At 38.3% G+C, this 22,961-nt stretch overlaps 1 protein-coding gene across 1 annotated transcript; it reads right to left on the bottom strand.

Moving 5' to 3' along the window:
- On the bottom strand, positions 1-22,076 carry SEC24A (SEC24 family member A). Its single transcript, XM_010282685.1, has 23 exons — positions 22,034-22,076; positions 17,825-18,346; positions 15,324-15,491; positions 13,548-13,625; positions 13,048-13,214; positions 12,267-12,439; positions 11,103-11,205; positions 10,157-10,283; positions 9,690-9,799; positions 9,176-9,288; positions 8,396-8,514; positions 7,707-7,762; positions 7,185-7,391; positions 6,742-6,862; positions 5,986-6,144; positions 5,292-5,465; positions 4,754-4,864; positions 4,145-4,320; positions 2,489-2,626; positions 1,782-1,886; positions 1,549-1,641; positions 881-984; positions 1-471 (listed from the first exon to the last, which is right to left on the bottom strand). The coding sequence occupies exons 1-23, from the start codon at positions 22,074-22,076 to the stop codon at positions 357-359; spliced, it is 3,282 nt and encodes a 1,093-aa protein (XP_010280987.1). The 3' UTR covers positions 1-356.
- Positions 22,077-22,961: the final 885 nt, after the last annotated feature.

Raw genomic sequence — 22,961 nt, 5'->3', positions numbered from 1 at the left:
ATACATTTTGAACAACAAAGAACTCTTTATTTTACAAAATGTATTTCACCTTTTCAGTATTGCCTTTGTAAATGGTCATGCTGCAACTACTTACACAGTAAAAACATGATTTGCAGCAAATTAAAGGTGCTCAACCAGTTCCAATAGTTTGATTTTTTTTTTTTTAAAGGTACAATATTATGTAGTTGCACATTCGATTCTCAGACGTGGTCCTTTATTTGCTTTAGTTTGTTGAAATCACAGTGAGAACTTCTCATCAACTGCCTCAGGCCACAGATTTAATGAAGATATTACAAGCACAATCGTTCTTTACTGCAAAAATCTTTCCTTAAAGAAGTGAGCCAAAGACTAGTGTTTCATTTATTCACTTGCTGCTGTATATGAAGGAGGAATTCATAGTATGATAAGGCTGATTCTGTTCTGTCTTCAATCATATTTTGCAGAAAACTTGATTTCAATGGACTGTCGTCCCTTAAAAATGAAAATATAAGTGTTTGAGTGAAATAAATATTCTCCAAGATCTACAGTGCAATGCATTAATACAGTTACAGGTCAAGTGGCAAGATATTTCAAGAGCATAAGGACATATGAAAAGAGGATCTCAAATAGCCCTTGTGATTAATCCCAACAAGCGTACTTATCAGCATTTACTTAATTTATCTGCCATTAACCTAAGATTGTTCTGTGACATTTAGTCTTTTTTAGTCTGTGGAATTCTAATTGGAGACGACTCATAACAAGTCATATCTGTTGTCAAATCCCTTAGGCACAGCATGCACCATTGTTAAAACTTCCATTTAGAAAGTCCAGTATATGATATCTGGATAGGTATTGTTAAGACGTCCCTGAAGAAGCATAAAGACTGTTATAAAACACTTACTTTACTATATATAGTATAGGAAAGAAAGGTCTCTGTTCTCTCAGCCAAGAAACAAAAGCTATTGTTCTGATGGATTCTGCAGTTTCAAGTTCTGGGAGATGCGTCTAAGAGACAAAGGGTATCATTAATACATACGTGATATTTTTCAGAGAAAACAAACAGTAGAAGGAACACTTAAAATAGCCTAACTCTATCCTAACCAGGTATGAAGGAAACCCAGACAGGTACATTTTGTGATGTATAGTTTTAGTCTCGTCTCCTCTGAAAGGGCTTGAAACAATCAAATACACTAAATTGGTTAAGCAATTGGCTATCACAATGGCGATGACTGAGCTGTGATCAATACCTGTTTTATTGCAGAAACCAACGGATTTCCCACTAACCCACTGTCCTTACTATTCCCAAGTATTCTCAGTCTGCTCCCACAATTCTGAGAAACTTAATCATTGCCAGCCTCTTCTTACTGTGCTTTCATGGGAAGGTCTATACCTGGTCTTTAGCTTGGAGAAATTCCAAGAGAGGTAACAGAAATTATTTCTTTCCCTGAATCTGGATTTATAGTGAATAATAACTAGAGGGCTAATATTTGAATAGTGGTATTTTAGTTCTCGTGAAAATAATATTCTGGTGGCACTGTACGACTGGTGTACAGCAAAGCCAGCACATACCATGTTCTGCGGTATTGAGCCGTAATTTGGAACTCCAAGGACTTGGCTGAGAAAGCTCTGCCCGCAGTTCTTCCCAATCCACAGAAACATTACCTGAAAGACACCCAGCAACAACGATATTAATTCAAGGCAAAACACCACTCCATCAGTCTCCTACAAATTTTGAGTTCTCAAAAAGAACCCGACAAGTAAATTTGGATACTTTTAAAAATTACCACCACCAGAGAACTTACAGAGCCAGCATCCATAAGGTAAGCACCATCCCTACTCAACTTCTCCACTGACAGCTGGAGAATAGGTGGCTGAGGTATAGTTCTATCATTTATGTTAAGAGCTCCCTAAAAGAAAAAGCAAAAAGAAAAGCAGCGGTTCACATCTTGAGGCATTGAAACAGGCACAAGAACAGAAGGTTAAGTAAGAATAGGATGTATTATACTCAGTGCTGAAGCTGGACCCTTGTCCTAATAATCTGCATAATTTACTGTTAAATCTCTTAATGTTTTATTTAGAGAGGGCGTACTTCATCAACTTAATCTTAGTTAATAAATTCTAGAAATGGAATATCAGACTTGTGTTCTAAAATTATTCAGGGTCTTACATAAACATTCTCTCACTGTTCACAGAACTACTTTGACATTTTAAAATAAAAGGCAGCTACAGAAGGACAAAAAGTTAACACATATGTTATACTGTCTTTACGTACGTGTGATTTATAGTGCAAGATAATGATACAAGGCAAAAAGAGAAATAAGTTAGAAAAAAACTTCCACATCCACCCACAACCAGGGCATAGCTTCCCCCCAGAATTCATCAATCCAATCCCAAGTAACAAATGCATTAATACAGCAAATGGGAAAATATGAAACTCACAAATTTATTTTCACATCATACAAGTCTTTGAGATCAGACAAGCATACCCTGTAGCAATGCAAATACTCACCTCATCTGTGAGGTTATCAACTCTGTACAGACTGGGATGTGTCATAAGCATGAGGTAAACAAGGGGCTGGTTTTTCACTTGACACATGGTAAAAATGCGTTCATCTAAACGTGCGTTTGTCCCAGTTTGAAATGCTTTCTGCAAACAATCAGGCATTTAATTTGACCATGAAAGCAAAGTGAGATAAGTTGAATTTAGCACACCAGCTATTGTTTATTTCTAACTTACTGAAAAGTCTTAGAGTTGAACCATAAATATTTTCTCAAAATACGGTACTTCACTACTGCTATTTTACTTCTCCATAGTGTATGATTTGTATGTCAAACACTGAAGAGCACACCTCCTTATTCCTGTTTCTGGGTGCTAGAATTAACTGTGACCTTGCACCATCAGTCCTTTCTAGTGACAACTACAGCTGAGATGAAAGATATTTCAAGGTGCTTTCTTCTAACATACACCTCAAAAACGCTACTTGATGGAATTTAGAAGACTAAATATTGGAGCAGTTTATGATTGGCTTCAATGTAGAGAATCTTAGGTAATTCTGGATTTACAATAAAGATATAGTCCTGGCTTGTTGGGGAAAAAAAACAACCACCCAGCTATAACTGAAATAAGTGCTCTCTCTTCCCACTTGACTGGGTGAAATGCTTATAAAATCTTCTACATAAAAAAGCTCCAATGTCAGTATGAACATGCTAGTAGCAACATCCTGATTAATTCCTTATAAAGAGGTATGAATTAGAAAATTCTCTCTAGAACAGAAAGGCAGCTTGTCTCAACACTTAAAATGACTTCTAGTATTAGTTCAGGGAAATCCAATCAAAAAATACTTACATTGAGCAAGTATTGTGAAATGCTTTATATCTTTTGCAAGAACAGCCAGCCAACTACCTCTTTGCCAGCCAGCTAGCTCTCTTAAGCCACACTGAACTGCTGCATGGATCTACGTTTCCAGAAATGCACAAAAATTAGATTCTTGAAAAAAACACTCTACCAGTACCTTCCACATTCTCTAGAGTCATCAGTGTCTTTCGTATTTTCTTACTCCCTTGCTTATCACTTATACTTTTGTTTTCATACACACTTCTAAACTCCCAGTTCTCAACTAGATCATTCTCCTTAGTGACATTCTTTGAATACTTCGTCTATCCCCTGTTGCTCTCCTCTGCAGGCAAGAGCAGAAAGCCCGTCCATTATTACCCTGATACATTTGCTCCATAAAATGCTCCAAATCCTTCATTTTTTTTTCTAACATAACAGACTCCAAGATAAAAAACATACATTCACCACCTGTAAAATTGTATGTTATCTACCCAGGCCTGAGAAACAATTAAATAGGCTTTGTTCTACATTGACGTTTCAAGTCATCAAATTCTGAGGTGCAGAGAAGTGGAACTGTTATCTTGAGAGACTTTATCTGTTTAAGAAGGAACATTCTGAAATCTGTAAAATATCTCAGTATTCTAATGGCAAATTGTAGGAAGGCTGGTTTTATTAAGCAGTCTAAATCAAGCAACTTCTCAATTTTGAGTCCCACAAAAATATTGAAAGAAGACAGATGCTATTTTATACATCAAAGAAATGTCCTTTTACTTCAGGTTGACATGCCAAACAGACAATCATCCTCTTGCATGACTTCCTTTTAACCCTTACCTGTTTTAAGAGTGCCAGTACATAAAGAGGAAAGAGCCGTAGTGAGTAGGGGGCCATGAGACCAGGTTGTTGAATGCTTAAGACTGATGAACGGTAAGCAGATAAAGAATCTATCACTGCGTTGACCAAGGCATCCCGAGCATCACTCAAGGTAGCAGAAACTGATCGGTCCACAGCTAAAAGGAGAGTACAAAGCTCAAGTAAGAGGCTTTTCCTCCCTTGGCAGAAATACAGTCACATACATTATCTTTTCTTATTTTAAGATACACTTCCATGCATCTTAATAAGCTTTTACTACACTATAGAGGAAGTCAAGACAAATGATTCAGCAAAAAAGCCAGGAGCCCATGTGATGCACCAGACTAAGACACCTGCACTGTGTGCAGGTGACTACACTCAACTATACCGATACTTTACATAAGCCAAGCATTTAAAAAAAAAAAAAAAAACAACCAACCACCACCTTCTCAGTTTTCTCAGTTTGCAACTTAGAAAGCACTCTTAGAAAGACAGAATCTTTTCTTCCGATGTTACTTCACCAGAGGATTACTGCTCAGAGCTTTAGGGATATCATCCATACATATCCAAACAAGCTCTGATCATGCTTACCCATATTGGCCAGCAGCCCAGTGATGGCTTGTACGTCTGCCCCTAGGTAGACATCACTCAGTGTTGTTACAACAGGTAAGCACATAGTGTGGACACGAATTCGTCTTTCACCTGTAAGAAAAGACAACTGTAGTCTCCAAACATAACTTTTGTTTTATGAAACAATACAAGAAATGCCACTGTTTACTTAAGGGGGGGGGGGTAGAAAAAGATAAAAAAGATTTTATCTAATTTATCATACCAGTGGTGAATGAGGCCATTTCCAGTAGCTTTTAAAAACAGTTAGTTCTCAGTTTCTGGGTTAGGTCTACCTATTTTCAGACCAGAACTAAGTTTCCCAAGAAACTTCGTGGTCTGGAAGAAGCAATTACATCAACAACATGCAGTAACACATCACAGCTGTAATCTTGGTATTAGATAAAATAGTGTGTGTAAGTAACCGCAACTGGATTGCAGCTGGTAAATGGACACAAAGAGACTCACTGGAATAGTGTACTGTTAATGCAGCTAACACTACCTCACTACCTGTATATCTTACCTTTGCTGGATGTGTACAAGAGGGCTGACTGAAAAGAAACAACTTGCATATCAGTAAGACTCTCCTCTACTGACATTTGCACAGCATATCCTGCATCTGGGTTTACGTTGGGTAATGACAACAAGTCTGTAGATCGTACGAAGAAGTTGCCATGGAAGGTATGAATGGAAAGACCTACAAGATCAGCATTGGATGCAATCAGTTTTATTTTTATAATTGTGAAGTACAGACACCATTTACACATCTGCCATCACTGTTAGATGGCTCTGTATTAGAACGTTAAAATCCTTCTCAATGAAAGCAAGTATTTTCGGGAAAGGTAAATATCCCAGAGAGACAACTAATCCATAGAATCCACAAAGCCTAGCAGAAAGCAGGAATTTGGAAGTCAAATCAATGCAGAATAGTAGTAAGTCTCTGGACTATAAAAACAGTCCCTTGTTGAAAAAGCAGTCCAGTTTTAACCATTGGAAAATGGAGCTTGGATGCCGGTAAAGATACCACAAATATAGTCTTTAATAAATGGTCTGATTCATGGTACTGAGTTTTGCTTTTCTAATCTTTGTCTTTTAACCATTCATGCCAAAATACCAATCAAAATATTCCCAAATAATAGCAAACACCTGCTTCCCCTCTGCTCCCCCCCCCCCCAAATTAAAAATAAAAAAACAAAACCAAAAACTGGTGTTCAAACCTTTGGTGCATCTTATCCTCATGACAGCCTCAAACCCAATCTTTCTAGTTAAATATCGTTTCAGTTCTTTTTGCAATTTCTCCACCTGGACAGGGTTGTGTTTATGATGGTAAGACTGGTAGTAATAGACACTACCTGCAGAATACCTTGATATACAGCCTGAAAGAAAAACAACATACATTGGCAGAGTGTACACAGTTGCTGCTGTGGTGTTTAAATACACCAGTTGAATGCAATATTCACTTTAATTATTAAACTATTCACACCTGCAAATAGCTCTGTTACACAGTTTTAGACCTGCATACAGAGACATAGATGTAACACAACTATATGTTCAAGTATGTATGTAGTTTCAGGTGTGAAATAATTTTCCATTGGCCTGAAATTAGAGGTACTTCGTCACTTGAAAGTTTGGTTAAATGGAGAAAAAAAAAATTAAAATGCTAAGGAAGCTTACTCTAAAGATGTTTACACTGATGGTTAAAAGGCATAAAAGAAGGCAAGTATTTCAGCCACTTATACCAGGATCACAAGAATCCTGACTCACTAAGAAAGAATAGGAAAACAGCTAGGTTAAATCAGGAGAAACTGAAAGATTATATTCTATTGACTGTCACTGTTCATCAAGGATTAGCTTGCATCTTGACACACTAGATTCATTCAAATCAGGTTCATATATTAAATGTTAATGTAGATTCTATGTATTTGCCAGAAGCACAAGAGTTACATGCCCCAAAACAGCTTAATATGACTTACCTAGAGAAGCCAAGTCAGAATATTGTCCACTAAGAAGAAATAAATCCACTGCAACCTGTTGCCCTGAGCAGTCCAAGGCTAACTTCTTGTAAAAATCAGTCGATGGTGTCAGATGTATATCCTGTTAATATAATGGAGTATTACAAAATACAAAGGAAATTCAAAGGGATTAACACATTTATTGCCTGTTTTCAGGGATACTAATACTTAATTCTCCATCACTGATTACAGTGATATCTGTGGGGGAGGGAGGGGCGGAAATAAGCTCTTTAATCTGTGTTTATAGTGCTTGACTTTTTTTTTTTGTTCTTTCAACTACTTTAACAAAGGAAGAGTTAGCTCAACAAGAGAACCCCAAAATTAACCTAGAACAGGCAATTCCAGAACCACCTACACGTAGAGAAGAGGGTAGTCAGATCTCTCAACCTTTTTGCTTTTCTAACCTTTGCAGTTGCTCTTTGGTTTGGCTCTTCTCGTGACTTTAGTGCTCCCATTCCCACAGATGGAAGCTGTGTCTGGAAGACAGAGATTCTACCTCCAGTGGGGGACATCAGTTTAAAGGCAGCCTGTAATGCAGGACCCAGAGCACTCTGAGTTTCCAGGGACTTGGTAAACATCTGTGGCAAGGTCCTCAACAGATCTTGAATTAGCTACAATTGAGAAAACAAAAATACCATCACCTAGGAATTTTCTTCTTTATAGAGCTGACTGCTGAACATACATAAATGTGTATTAACACTTCTAATATTAAGGTAGTAAAGAAAAAGCCCTAGCAAAAGTCAAGTATTGTCTTCTTTCAGGTTGGCAAATGTTTACAGTCACACTGATAAATTTAAATAACTCTTTTGTTGCACCTCAAACTTGGCATTTAAACTGCAGGTGTTAAAGAGCATTAAGTGATCCAGAAATTACCAAGCATATCTCAAACTGTATGAATGTCACTAGTTATTTAAGGTAGTTCTTACCTCTTTATTTTCATTTAAATTTACTAACAAGTTTTCTGGCATTGGTATAAATACATCTGGAAGAAAAAAAAAAAGTGTTTAAATTAGTTTTTAAAACTACATCAAGCTTCCCCCAATTGTATTTACCAACTATTATACCTACTGAAAAAAGAATACAGTATCAGTGTGTAAACCCATTTAAACATAATTATGTGGATTTCTTTTTTCCTCATAAGCTGTGGCTACAATGCCATGTCAGAATAGCAATCAGGGTTGAAGGATAATGAAGACTATTAAGTAACAATACATGGCAAAGGTATTCTAGTGTTCATTCTGCCTTACCCTATAACATACAGTGAAAGGTGACTTGAAACTAAAGGTAGAAGAACAAGCACTAAGCATTAGTCACCACAGAATCTACAGCAATTTATCCAGCATCAATATCTGGGATCATAAGAGAAATCTAGATAATTGTACAAATTAAAATAGAAGCTAGGAAGGCTGTCTTCATGTTTTAAGTCATGAACAGCCACAGCATTGCTCAGACATCAGGGGCTTCATAAACGAATGCAGACATATGCTACTTCTAAAGCCAATACTAGAGAGACTCATGATCTGATCTAGAAACTCCCACCAGATATATTTTTTTAAAGGCTGTCAAAACCAGCAGTCATTAGTAGATACTAATCACAGAAGTTATTTCTGCATACCTTCAATATCTGAAACTATAAGCATCTGAGGCTGAGAGAGACCTTCCTGAAGACTGTAGAAATGGATTGTGCTGTCAAATGTTATGAAGCCTATTTTTGTTCTAGTGTTCCCAGGAAGCCTAAAAATGAAACATACGGTGTTCAGCAAGATGAAATTTCATTTCTGCAGCTTTTTTTCTTTTCTTTTTTTTTTAACTATCCACTGCATGTGTCCAAGGTTGTTACCAAGTAGCTTAACAGCTACACTGCAATGAATTGACTAATTCATTTTGCAGGAAAAACACAAAACCAAAAAAAGAGCCCCTAATAGAGTAACCTAGCAGACACTCAAGAAATTTAAGAGTGTAGTAAGAAATGGAAGAAAAGGAAGAAACAAGCTGCAAAATTTCAAGCAGCATTTATGTAAGTTCAAATAGCATGTACTTTATGAAAAGTTTATTAGATGTATGCATTCCTTTCAGCAAATACTTACCTACATTTCAGCTTTAAAAAAAAAACAGTTTAAAAGACATCATAAACATGATGTTTATTCCTTTTTGGGACTAGTGAAGCAGATAGGAAAGAGCCAAACTGAGAAGCCTCAAAATTACCTTATATACTGGTGCAGCCGTAACGGAAAAAAAAGACTACAGCTTTATACTATATTTTAATACAACATTGGCCATTGCTAGCCAACGCTAGGAAATTTCTCTTCTTGACAGGAAGTACTGGTGTGTTGATGTCTATCACAAGTTTCATGAGAGTAACAAAAATGGGAGATTTTAAGACAAAGGTACTTACAAGTCAAGATTGTCTAACAAGGTCTGGCAGACTGTATTCAAGTATCCTGTCTCTATTGCATTATGAGAGACATCAAACACAAAGAGGTACACAGGTGGTTGAGGTGGACGTAGCTGAACAAAGAAAAGATTACCTTTAATTTTCAAAATTACATTTATTAGATTGAGTTAAATCATTTCACTGCAAGTTTAAACTCTATTAATAAACAGCACACAGGTGATAGCTAAAACTTCTAAATGCATTTGTCTCTTATTGGGCAATTTTAGAATTATAGTTTTCTCCCAGAAGACCTACAAACACCTACATATCCTAAGAGTTCTACAGAAGAACTTTGTCATAAATGTTTAGTAATGGAGAACTATCTGAGGTTCTTCCCAAGAGTTCTCAGATATACTCCTTGAGGTAGCAACTGTCCTGCTAAGCTGGAAAGCATCCCCTATAACAAGGCTTTTTCTGACTTCCCTCTGGAGATAAAACAAAGGTAGAGAATAACTAAGAATAAATAAAGCCTTACCATGTATTCAGATGGAGCCATAAACTCAATAGTAGCATTCTGGACTTCAGGTCTTTTATGAGGTTCTCCATAAACCCTTGTCACAGGATTATACATGAATTCTTCAGGAACTATGCAGATAAGTTTATATATTATTACTTCACATTAGTAATAGCTGTGGTGCATTTTAAAACAAATATATCAACTCTTTTGTGCCTGTTGGGTAATGCTTCTTGGAGAACAACAGTAGGCAGGGCAGCTACTTTGTCACCTGCTAAGGTACCTTGGGAGACCACGTCAGACTGACTGTGCTTCGTTACCGACACCACTGTCTTTGCCCATGAGATACATTTCTCATGTCTCACGGCCCCAGCATGACTGACAACGATCCCCAGTACTGATATGGCCAACAATATTACAGTTTCAAAGGCAAAGGTGGGACAGGTTAACCTTAACAGTTTAAAGCAATAAGCACATTTAAAACCTACCATCATTCACTCTATAGCACAGATTGCATTTCCATCTCCTTTGGTCTAGAAAGCTGACGAAAGGGTTAATGTATGTCCGGCAGGAACGGCATCTCACAATAGTACTTGAAGTGACCACTGGCAATTGCTGGAAAAGAAAAGCTTCCTGTTTTAAAGCATAACCACACTACAGCTATTCATCTACAATAACATTTTCTATACTCTGCTTCCTGGTTAGCTAGTCAAAGCATACTTGTAGAAGGAAGATGTATTTCTCCATCCTCACAGCACCCCTACAATTGCTTAAAATAAAACTGGTCAGAACTGAGCTCTAACCTATTTGGTTAGAGCCAAACTTGGCCTCTAAAGTCTTGAGTTTTACACTGATAGTTTAAGACCAAGTCCTACACCCAATACAGATCAAAAAATCAGAAAAAAACCCCATCTTTGAAAAAATTACTTAAATTATGAAAAATAACAATGTTTAAAAGAGGCGCTGTTAAATTCACAAAGTCTCCTGGCTACCTGAGGACATCCAAACCCCTTTATCTCTGTTAATTCTTCACTTATTTAAGAATTAGTACTAGGTTTGGTATAGGCAATCAATAACTACAAATGATATGTGACAAGATAAAGCCATCTAAGCAATACTGGAATTTAGATATGTTGCCTTCTGCCGCAGTCCGAGTACTGTACTGCCTCTAAGCTTCTGGTTTTTTGAGGTTTGGAGTTGTTTTGTTATTATTAAGAAGGGAGGCTTGAAAGTTTAAAAATGGCAGGGGAAAAAAATTCAGAAAAATTACAATGATCTGTATGGAACAGGGAAATGTCAGTTACCAGGATAATTTTTCTGGGCCAAGATTAGCCAACATACTTGCCCTTCTTTTATAATTCATGGTCCACCTCTGGACTTTAATGCAGGCATAGTTGATATTTCAGCATTTAAAGTTTTGAATATTTGTCATACCGATAAGTCTTTGAAAGGATGAAGCAGGAGCCCCAAAGGAAGTTTGGCTTTATTCAATAAGGCCTGAGTTTGAGGAATGTTAGTCAGGGTACAGCGGAACAACCTACATGGAGGACAAAGGATTATTTTCAGAGGCTTTCAGATAAAAAAAAAAAAATGATGATTTCAGTAGTACTGAGCATCCTTTATATTTTTCTAGAGCTGGTGAATTTCCATTTTCACATAAAGGATCTTCTCCAACTCCATCAGATCATTCTGGTTTAGTCTGAGCTTGACCCACAGTACATATTTTGAGTTCTTATGTTCTTTTATACACATGCTCTTTTACAAAGAGCTGAGTGTCATTTTAGTCACTCAAGTCAAAGTTAGGCCTAATAATGTTCAAAGTTGCACCAAGCTTTTATAAACTAACTGTTATTTTGGAATACCATTTTGAGGTGGCCTTATATACAAACCTGAACCAGTGAAGTTTGAAAAGTTGTCTTTTCACAAATAACCACACACAAATAACTATAAACAACGCCACAGTCATTTCAGGGACTTCAGAACTCAGCGGTTTCCACAAGGTGCAGAAGTGCACAGTACTTTCACAAATCCAGTCCAGCTTGTTTGTATGACAAACTTCACAAAGATGCTGTTATTTCCTTTATCTATCATAAAAGACTTGCAAAGCAAGAGTACCTGGTTATGCACAGTTTGGTTGGTCTTCTCAGAGAGAGGATGAGAATTACCTTAATAACCCAACTGCCAGCCTCTTGTTTGACACTCAGTTTACCCCATTGTTTTAAATGGTTACTTCAATACAAAGGTCACTCACGTTTCTGCATTCACAATCTTTTTGGTGTACCTCATTCAAGTGAGTTAACTCCTTTTTTACATCTTTTCTCAATCATATTCATTGCCAGCTATATCGTAAAGTTTTTGTATTGTACCTATCTACAGTTGCCTTGCAAGCAACATATTTTTCCTCATACTTTCTGCACAGATAATTTTCCTCACTTCACAGTTTAAACCACTTACTGCCTTTATCGTAACACAGAGAAGCCTGTTTTCAATGTTTTCTACTCACAGAATTAAGGAGATATTTTGTGAAGAGTTACATTTACAAGTAGGAATGTATACTTCTGTTTATTTTGATGAATTATAGCAAATTGATAATCTTACTCAGGATTACAGTTGAGCTTCTGGATGTCTTCATGCAAGTTTGGGACAGGAGCCTTCAAGAGGGTCATAGGAAGAATATTTCTTTCTTGGAGAAGATTCACAGGTCTTAATCCTTCTTGCTGTAGACTCAGGCTACCCATAGATGCAGTTAAGTGATTAGTGCCCAGGGCACTCTAGAGTCAAATAAAATTTCAGAAATTAATGCCAATTATTTGGATGAAACTCAGAGTTCATTTAAAAAGCAAACATATTTGCCATTCAATTTTTTTATGTTTGCATATTAACTGCTGTTGCATTACAATTATATATTTAGAAATACTACTCATTACACAAATTTGGACTTAGGCATGTAACATAATAGAGGTAAAAATTAGCATACAGTTGCTACAAAGCTCTTGAAATACAGAGGTTCAGCTGGCAAGAGTGTTGGTCAGTTTGCTTTGAAAGTTTAGGCGAAAAACCCCAAATACTTCAGCTAACAATAGCAACCCAAGGGAAGAAAAACATGCCAAAAACAGCTGAAAGTTTTAAGATAAATATTTTAACAGATTTGAGGATAGAACACTTCAGAAAGTGCTGGCACACAGCTTTTCCAAACCGGTACCAAAGCATTAGCAAAAGCATTAGTTTCAGACTATGTCTACCATCATGAACAAATGGCGCACCAAACAGTGAACCATAGAAGCAGCACCCCATAGATGCACAACACACACCAGTCGTCACTTTTCTTTACCCACATGCACCATGGGTAGTAATGAGAGAAAAAACAGACAATCTTTACCTGGTGGAAATGTTTTGATCCATCTGGATACTGCAAAGCAGGTGCTTGCATTCCTGGTGCTCCAGGTGGAGAAGTATTTTGGTAGCCTGGAGGTAAGGTAGGGTAAGAATACCCAACACTTCTACTCATCTTAAGATTTGGGGGTGCAGGAGAAGGATGTGGAGTTGCTAGAGGCAGAGCAGACAAATACTTAAAATTAATTGCTGAAGAACTGCAGCTTGCTCAGTGCATGAATACACTAGGAGGGCTTTTTATTGTTGCTTTAGTGTCTAAGTGTGAACAACTGAAAACTGCTGTCAATTTTGCAAAGTGCTCTTAACTGCTTTACCATACTTACAGGCTAATATGCTAATTGTCAATGCTTCAAATTTCATATTTAGTTTCAAGACAGACATCGAACCAACTATGTATGTTTGTACATTAATGCTTAAACTTCTACCTTTCCCAGGCTCTTAAAAAGAGTTATGTAATAGTAAACATTTTTAATTCCAAAACCTTACCCATAAGGCCACCACCTTCTATTGCATCATAGCTGTTTTGGACCACAGACCCATCACTGGCAGCAGATGTAGCATCACCTATTAAGAAAGACAGTCCCAGTAAAAATTTTCGCAAGTTAGTAAGAAGTTGCAATGAGGTAACTGCAAAGAAGCCCTACGTGCTGGATGAACGTTAAGGTTTGCATAGTTTGGATCTACTTTGTCCCCGTCCCAGGACGAAACTGAATCAAATATACATCTTAGCCCCTTTCTCACACATACTTCCTCTGCTGACATGACCTCAAAGGACATTCATAAAACCTCACAATCTTTTTCCAAGAAAACCAAAAGTCCCTACACTTCAGGTTAAATGATCTTTTAAGATTACTTTAGATCAGATATTCACCATAACTTCCAAGCTAATATGCAGTAAAGTGTCAGGGGACACTTCCTCCTCATCAGAGGAGGTGTCTGTAGGCTAGCTGCAGTTTTCAAAGTTCCTTGGAATTTAGGTACTGAGTTCCTTGAAGAACTTCTTCCACTGATAATTCACAGAAACACCAAATTCCCTTCACTTTACACACTTAGTCCAGTACCGTTCACCAAACACCAACAGTTCCGACATGGTCATATACGAGTCAAGATATAAATTCTGGCTGAGATAAGAAAAAACTTGAAATTGAGGGAGTGCTGCCAAATTACAGCATCTTGTAAGCTAACTGTGTCTAAATATACAAAACAAATTACCTATTGCTAAGGAGAAGTAGGTACTCAATTTGCTTTTTATTATCATTAAAATCTTCAAAGTTGACCCAATGAAAGGAGCTTACATTATACACTGAATCTTGCTAGTACAGAGCAGTCAACCTACTTCACAGACTAAATATTTCTATCTCTCCAGGGCCCTGGAAACGTTTCTCTTCATTATCAAGAAGAGACTTTCTAATGCATTTCATATGTTCAGAACTAAAATAAATCTCAATATACTATTCTTGTACTCACACAGCTACCACATACAAGCAGCTGTCAATCTGAACGTGCAAGGAACCAACAGTTTTAAAAGAACAAACCATGCATGTAAAAATAAAACTGCCAGCTACCACATGGCCCCATCTAGCATGGGCACTAAATGCAATACAACTGCAGGTCCGTTTGACACAGAGCCCTGATGAGTTCTTACACAATGGCATATTTGTGCAGGGCCCACAGGAGACTGAGAAAGTCAGGTATCTGTCTTCAACAGCTGACACTTAACTGCCTCTACTAACAACGTTCCGAAAATTAACAAACCCGACATAGGTGATTTTACACAGAAAGGAAGACTAAGGTACAGCTACATAAACAGGCAAGGAATTGCAGGGTTCACATTTTAGCCTTCCCAGAGGAATAAAACAATACAGGAAGTTTTACGCAGATTACTCTATACACAGTCCTCCACAGCAGTCAAGGATGCAGAGAAATTAGAATTCCAGTATCATTTTAGAACACCGGGGGAGAGAGGGAAGGAAAAAAAAAAAAAAAAAGAGATGGCAGCTATAGGAGACATGGACATGTTAAGCAGCACTTAGAAATCTATTTTGGAGGGTTAATTATTTTTACTTTATTAACAGCTGTCAAGAACAAATATTTTACTTCCTCCCGGGTTCTTACCTGCTCCTTTCAGCTAAAATTATGCTGTATTAGTATCAAGTTTACCATTTGAGTGTCTAATAGATCAATGCAGATGATTTTAAAAGCTGCATATTAGAGCAAGTTGTAATGTTCAAATTCAACAAAAAAGAGCAAATTATTTCTTACCTTCTCGATTTGCAGCTGAATTTAGCAGAGACTGTGTATTAGGTGGTCCTGCTATCAGTGTTGATGGCCTAATTAAAGGTGAACCGCCAACTGGTGGAGATCCTAAAGGTGGCCTTGTAGGAGGGTGGAGTGGAGTTAAAGGCTGAGTCACTGGTGGAGGTGCAGATCCTGTAAATATATTAATTTTTAGGAGGAGTTTAACCCAGCTGGAAAAGTCACAAAAGTTTTGTTACAAAAACACACAGATTGAACTCTAAATATTTCTCTTGTTCAAATGATAAACAGCATGAGATACATAAATCCTAACATGCATATAGACAGTTTCAAAACTTCAGACAGTTTCTGTCATGCTCTTCTCATACTGGGTTCCTGTAGCTATTATCCACCATCTCTTTCAGCTTTTTGATGCTATTGTTGGCATGCATTTGAAGAGGTACAGAAAGCATCCCAACTTCAGTTACCAAGCCTGAACTTTATATAGTTATAGTACAGCCCCATATTAAACAGAGAATAATGAGCTAGTAAGAATCTAACCAGACTCCTTCTGACAGGGTGCTCGTCTTCCACTTCAATAATCCGATACAAACCAGCAGTGTACAGATTCTAGAGCTACTAAAATTACTCAGGAAAAAGATTTCACTTGGGAAGGCATTGGGAAGCAATGTGCAGTTTGAAAAAACTTGCTCTGTGAGTGTGAGGTGTTTTGCTCTGAAGTGTCTAACCCTCCACGTTGGAAGTCACAGGAAACATTTAATTGGTTCTATTTTAAAATTCTAGGACTTTCTCAAGCCAAGACATTTAGAAACCCAATTGCTTTTCTTCACTTCAAATAATGTCAAATCCTAAGAGCACTTCCACCTCTTTGTTCCCTATTATTCCAGAGGCCAGTACAATTGCCCTTTAACTACAGGAAAACACCAATGTGCTTTAATATTAAAGTTAGCTTTTCAAAAGATAAGGCCAAATTGTCCAGTATCACCAGGTCTCCACACAGTACAGAAGCCTGTATGCCATACATGAAAGTATACTGATGAATTCCCCACCACACAAAATATGCAACTTCATCAGCTTGCACAGTATGGTCACTTTTTTGGCAGGAGGGAAATAACAAAGGAATGGGGGGGGGGGGGAAAAATCATATCCAGTGAAGTTATCTGTTCGTTCACTTAGTGTTTGACACTGCAAAGCTGCTTAATATCTGCTCTCTGCAGGCAACACTATCACAGAACCTAGAAGAGATTCGGTGTCTGAGAGGCTGCCCAAAGTTGGCCATGCAGGCAGGGAGCTGACAGACCTCTGTTCTAAGAATGAGCATGATCAGCAAAACGAGCTAAATTCATTTTAAAAGTGATCATTGTTCTACAAAAAACCTACCAGGGAAGTCGCTCAGGAGGATTCACTGCTGAATGGATATAAGAATTCTCCTATTGCAGACACTCACTCTTACTTCACGTGCCACTTTCCAAAATTTCTCATCATTTTCCTCACTAATTCCAAAGTACTAATTGTTTATTCCAATAAACTGCCAGAAATAGTTTCATAAATTCTGTGAGCTTAAGACAGTTTGAATATCATAAAAAGATTAGTCAAGCACATAACAAAAAATTATCATCAGGAAAAATCTCTAATGAGTCTAAAAGCATTTCACCAGAAAAAAATATTTGCTTTAACATTTAAAATATTTCTTTATGTAACTCCTATCAGCATGCTCAGAAAGATGGTTAGAAAAACCTCTATAACAACAAACAGCAGTTTGGCCAAGAGAAACTCCAGTATTAACTTCGTTTCCATAATAATCATAAGTTACATAAGAGAGCTATTTACTCTTAGAAAAGCTTTTCACCACTGCATATACCAGCAAGCAAGCAGCAGAAACAGAAGTGGTAATTCTTTGCATCTCATGCTTTCAAACTACTTTCTAAAGACTGACAATTATTATTAGAGAGTGAAAATTACAAGTTTGGGGGAAGGCAGCTTTCCATCCAACTGGCCTCTATTTCGATGGCACAGAATGCTTTCCAGTTTTCTTTCCAGGCTGTGCTCAAGTTATTTGCATCAACCTGACAGAGGCCGTTCTGAGAACTACCTGTATCAAGTGATGAACAGAAAGGCTAACAGGTTTTAAACTGCAGAAGACCACACTCGCTAAACAGGACTACAGTTTTCAACCAAGTCCCAAAGTCCCCACTTGACTGAAGCATGCCAACGCTCCAACAGCCACCCCAAGGTGAAGGTCACAGAAGCAGCATTACCCACAAACAGCTTCCCAAAACCACGAGACACCGTTCAGGAATCCTGAAGCATCTGACCTGCACACTGAACTTCCATTTCTAATCCAAATAAACCACTCTAGTATTTGTGATGTGCGTTTTCTCTAAGTATCTGCTTTGACAACCTCATTCCACAAGCAAAATGCCACTGCAGAGTAAATTCTATATTCTTTATTTTAAAAAGGATGCTGAGAAACGGGCATTGGCAAAATATCAAAAAGTTGTGGTTACCTGGCTTCATATAGCTGTTCTGAAGCGGAGGACCTCCTGGAGAAGCAGCATATCGGTAACTTCCTGGAGGATTTGTATTTCCTGATAACGATGATGGTGGCTGAGCTGACCCCATCCCCGACACGTGAGCCAAATGGCTTGTTTGAGACCCAAGTGGCTGACTCACAGGAGTCTGGCTGTACTGCCAGTTTGAAAGCGCTGGCGAGCTAGCTCCAGGAGGAAAGCTACCAGCAGATGATACAGCAGCTGAGTTTTGCAATGCGGGCAGCAGCACTTGTGGAACAGGACCTGTCTGTTGTACTGGTGACCCGGAGTAAGGTGCCACTGGTGGTCTATTGAGAGTCTGCCCAGGTCCTTGATAACTGTTTAATTGAGAAACATTCTGAGAGCCACTATAGTTATACTGTCCAGAAGACTGATGTGGAGGAACCTTTGCTGGCGTCTGATGCGAATACGATCCTGGAACCAAAGGGCTATATCCCTGGCCATCTGATGAATGCATCAGCTGATTTTGAACAGGACCTGGAAGAAAAAAAACTACAAACCTTTTAGGAAGTCAGTGTTGTGTATCACTTCTGAAAATAAGAGATGCTCCTGGAACTCTCTTTCCGTAGGATTTTATTAGTTTCCAAACCATGTTTATTTTTTTTAAACAATCAAGTGTAAGTGACAGAAGTACTGCTGCAGGAGACATGAATTTTGTAGTATCTTGCTATCAACATTTAGATCTTTGTTTTGTTTTACAGTAGCCTCGCAACCACCAAGCATTGCGGTGCCTGAGCGCAATCCATCCTCCTGGACTGAAATTCACACACGATACTATTTCTACCTTCAGAAACACCCAAAAGCAAGCCAACCAAAGAGGAGTGCTCTCCCACACAGCTGGCAGTAGTACAAGTGAGCAGACCGAAAGCGGAAGCATCCCTTACGTAATAACTCCGTTTCACTTGACGACTGATACCAACTTAAACTTCAGCTTACAGCAAAGAGACAGACAGCAGGTTTCAGCATAGGTCGCCGTGCTATTTCTCAAGTGACAGAGTTAATCTATTAAAGTTTCTGCAGTTAATTTTAGTAAGAGAACTATTCATACACATACCACTCATGTGAGCGGCCAACTGGTCAGGAAGATGGAATGAAGGGTAATTTTATCATAAAATAATTCACCCATCAGGAAAATAAAACTTGATAAGATTAATCGTTCTTTTCATGTATTTGTTGGCTGGTATAGTTGAACTAAGTTTTACTCATTTGAAGAAAAAAAAAATTTAAAAAAGGTTAATAACTCTCCAAAGAGTAAACAACGTTGGCAAGAGCATCACCAGATTTCTGTTTTACACGGAGACAGAATACCATGAGATTTCCAGTGAGAGAAGAGCTCCGTCAAGAAAGCTACTACTCCAGGTTGTTCCCACTGTTGCCACAGAATAGACATTCTGAAGGGACAGTTAAATCCTTCTGAGCAGAATACACTAGATATTGCATGCCATAACCAGCCATGACTCCTTTAAAAAAAAAAAATTCACTAAAATTATTTCCAATGTTGTATCATTCATTTTAGCCAGTCACATTGTGGCTCCCCCCATCCCTCTAAGCACATAGTTTGAATACTGGAGACATGCCACATACACAGTTAAACATCTGAGAGCAGAAAAGGTCCTCTTCATGGTTCAGAGTTAAGATTCTTTTCTTTGCAACCCTGTACTTCCAGATTTAATTAAGATTTGGATAATTTTTTTGAACCTAGATAAACAAAAGCACTTACTTTTCCAGATCAAAAACCCCTGCAGGATTCAACATTTCATTCTCAAAAACATGCCAGAGAGATGAGCTTGGAGAGTGGATATATATTTACCATACAAGTACTGGAAACAGCTGCTATCAGAATGAAATCACAAAATTTCATTTAACATTAAAACAAAGACGGCTGGTTTCCTATTGAAACAGTCCAGTTAAATTTTAAAAGGTGAAGAAGTTTGCATTTCCAAGTTAAAATTAATTTTGAACTCAGGCCTTTTTGACAATCAAGCTAAACGCAGAATACATCGAAATCCTTAGTTAGGATAAATACTGCACCGGTCATTCAGCTCCTCATTCCCTAGAAAGCCTTAGGCTACGGTTCACAGACAGCTGTTACTGCACCAAGTATCATACATATCCACACTAACTACATAGCCGAGGCAGTACTACAGTGCCAGTGATCTCATCCTCACTGCCCCTGTTATTTGTGCATAAAAGGTATGTACCATATTATTCTCCACTCATGAATCTCAATATGCTTCTTATCTTTCAGTTAGGAAATTCAGTTATACCCCACTGTCCTTACAATGCTGCTCATAAATCTTAGTAATAATTCTCCAAAATCAATGGTGTCTAAACGAAAAGCTTGCAAACATGAAAATGCTAACAGTTATGACTCACCTTCATTACCCTGCAGTGTATCAGATGGGCTTTCAACAATCAATTTACAAAATCCATTGTAAATTAAACTTGCTAACTCTAAGAATGATGAAGAATTCTTATGTGATGCCAAGCCTCCTGACTGCATCAGAAAGTACACTGATATAACAACATTACTGTAAGCTAACAATAATTACAGAACAAATACAAATTAATTTTATAACTTGATTGTTCACCTTTGAGCACGACTCTCTAGCTCAGGCAGGAATCAGAGTACTTGTATTGCTCCCTTATGCACTGTTTTCCCTGCTTGAGGGATAAGTTTGAGGACAGAGCAATGGAAGTGAGGTGAAATCCAAAACTGACCAACCTGATATTTTCTATGGCACTTTGCTTTAAAAAAGATAAAAATCTAATTCACCACAGCACAGTGTTCCATATTTCCATTTTTATTTTTGAAGTCAGAAGCACAACGAAAAGTCTCGATAGCCTACGTGCAGTTCATGTTTCCAGGACAAGCCTGCATAAAGCTGCCAACAAAACTAAAGCAACAGCACTGAGGGGCACAAACCCTTTCCAAAGGGCTTCACAGTGCACAAAAACTTCTCAGGACTTGCTGCTGTGCTGCCATCAGGTACCCATTTTAACCTGACCTCTCTACTGAGGCCTGTCAGAGAGCATATAGGCTCTCCAGCTTTCCCCAAACACTGCGCTGGTCTGCGAAGACAAGAACCAACAAGGAATTCTGTGTAGACTGAAGAGGTAGATCACCTGCATGGAAGCTAAACCACCAACACTCAGAGACCACAGAGATGAGTTAGTAATACAAGAAAGGCTACCTACTTAACAGCAAAAGACACCTCTACAGGAACACAAGGTCATTGAACATTTCTAAGAGATCAGGAATGCTTTTTAATGCCTGATGGTTTTATAAAATGAGGGACCAAAATATTAGTGCGGTTGGCTAGGATTCAGGTCATGTTTTCTGCTGTACAAAATTTCACTGTCACCTACTCCAAGACAGTTATTTAGTACATCACCTTCACCAGCCACAACCTCTCCAACCTCCAGATGCAAGGATAAACACCCTGAAAAGCTACATCCCAACCAAACTGCCATGGGATCGGTCACCACCAGTGCCCATTTCACCTGACTTTGACCCACCGGTTTCCAAACCCAACAGCTTCTGAAGCATCTCATGACCTCAAAGTGCCATGCTAAGATATCACATGAAGAGACCAAAACAGTTCTAAAAGAATTGTTTCTCCTTCTTGTTTGCACTTCAGATCTATTAAGTGGAAAGCAAACTAGTAAGCTGCAGTTAAACAAATACAGAATATTTGCCCTATTAAAAGAAAAGCACAAATGAAGTAGAGGAAGATTGTTGCTAAGCAACCCGATGCTCCATGCTAAACAATTTCCCGGTCAGCACATGGTGCTGCTGTGAAAATTTACTGCCTTCATGGACACACGAGCTCGGGGAGTTACCTGCAAACAGTAAAGCAAGCAACACGTTGAAAGGAAGAGCTGAGAGCTATATAACAATTTATCATTCTGTTGACAGCTTGCTTTCCTCATAGACCACTGCAAGTACCACAATAGTACTCTCAGTACCCTCTGGACTGTTTTAAAAACCTTTGGTTTTACTGTAAAGGTCAAGGATCACAGCACCTTCTCAGAGTATATTTTAAACAATGCTAAGAACAGTCCACACTTGAATAAACTGATTTAGTCAAAATTAGATTATTTTGAGACAAGCAACCCAAACCTTATCTCTAACATACCATAACAACTGTTTAATTTTATTACCTTGTATTGGTGTAACTCTAAATTTCAGTTCTTTATTTTTCATATACCTGACAGCCGGGTAGTCTAAAATGCCTCCTCCTCCAACTGCCTCCCCAGAACTTCCATTATGTACTTAATCCAACTACAGGGAAATCAGCAAACATAAAGTGATGCCAGTCTGTAAATCATCCCACTCAATTATTCCATTAGCTAACGATCTCTTTGTACATTTTCTGCTTAGACTGTAAGCTCTCCAGAATAGAGGCTCTCTCTTCAGACTGTATTCATATGCTTCCCACTTTCTTGACCCTGTAAGTAACTATACAGTTGTTTGTAAAATGTCATTTGGCAGATGACTTTGAGGAAAAGTAATGAGCGTGCTGTGAAGGAGGAGGGGGAAGACAAGTCAAACCATTTAATTACTCATACATAAAGCAGAAAAATCAAAAGATCTCATTATAACCGAATTGCTTATGATGCAGCACAACTACCGAAACACAGAAGTGTATAATTAAGGAACCAAGTACAGAGGATGCTATATAGACAGACTGTATACGCGAAATCAGGAAATACTTCCAACGGCACAGATTTCCTCACATGCAAAGAAAACAGATAGGGAGACAAGGCTCACCTTGTATTTCTTTCTTCCTAGCTTAAAAGGCTGTCTAAGAAGTTACTCAGTTTCACCTCCAATATGTCGTTTGAAAAAAAAAATATATATATTTTGAGGGGAAGGAAGTCATCAAGACGTTCGCAGATCATAGCACACAGAAGAAGATAATATCGGTTCTACGTGAATTACGAGATTAAAAAAACCCCCAAGCCGGCGGCGGCGCAGCGCGGGCCCGGCCCGGCCCCCCCGCAGCGATAACCGGGGTGCCACATGGACAGCTCGGTTCCAAAGGGCCCGAGGCTCAGGCCGCTGCCTCCCCTCGGGGACACGGGATGA

This window comes from Phaethon lepturus, unplaced genomic scaffold (assembly GCF_000687285.1).
Source record: "Phaethon lepturus isolate BGI_N335 unplaced genomic scaffold, ASM68728v1 scaffold25112, whole genome shotgun sequence".
Taxonomy (NCBI): Eukaryota; Metazoa; Chordata; class Aves; order Phaethontiformes; family Phaethontidae; genus Phaethon; species Phaethon lepturus.
This window is presented reverse-complemented; position numbering and strand designations above follow the sequence as displayed.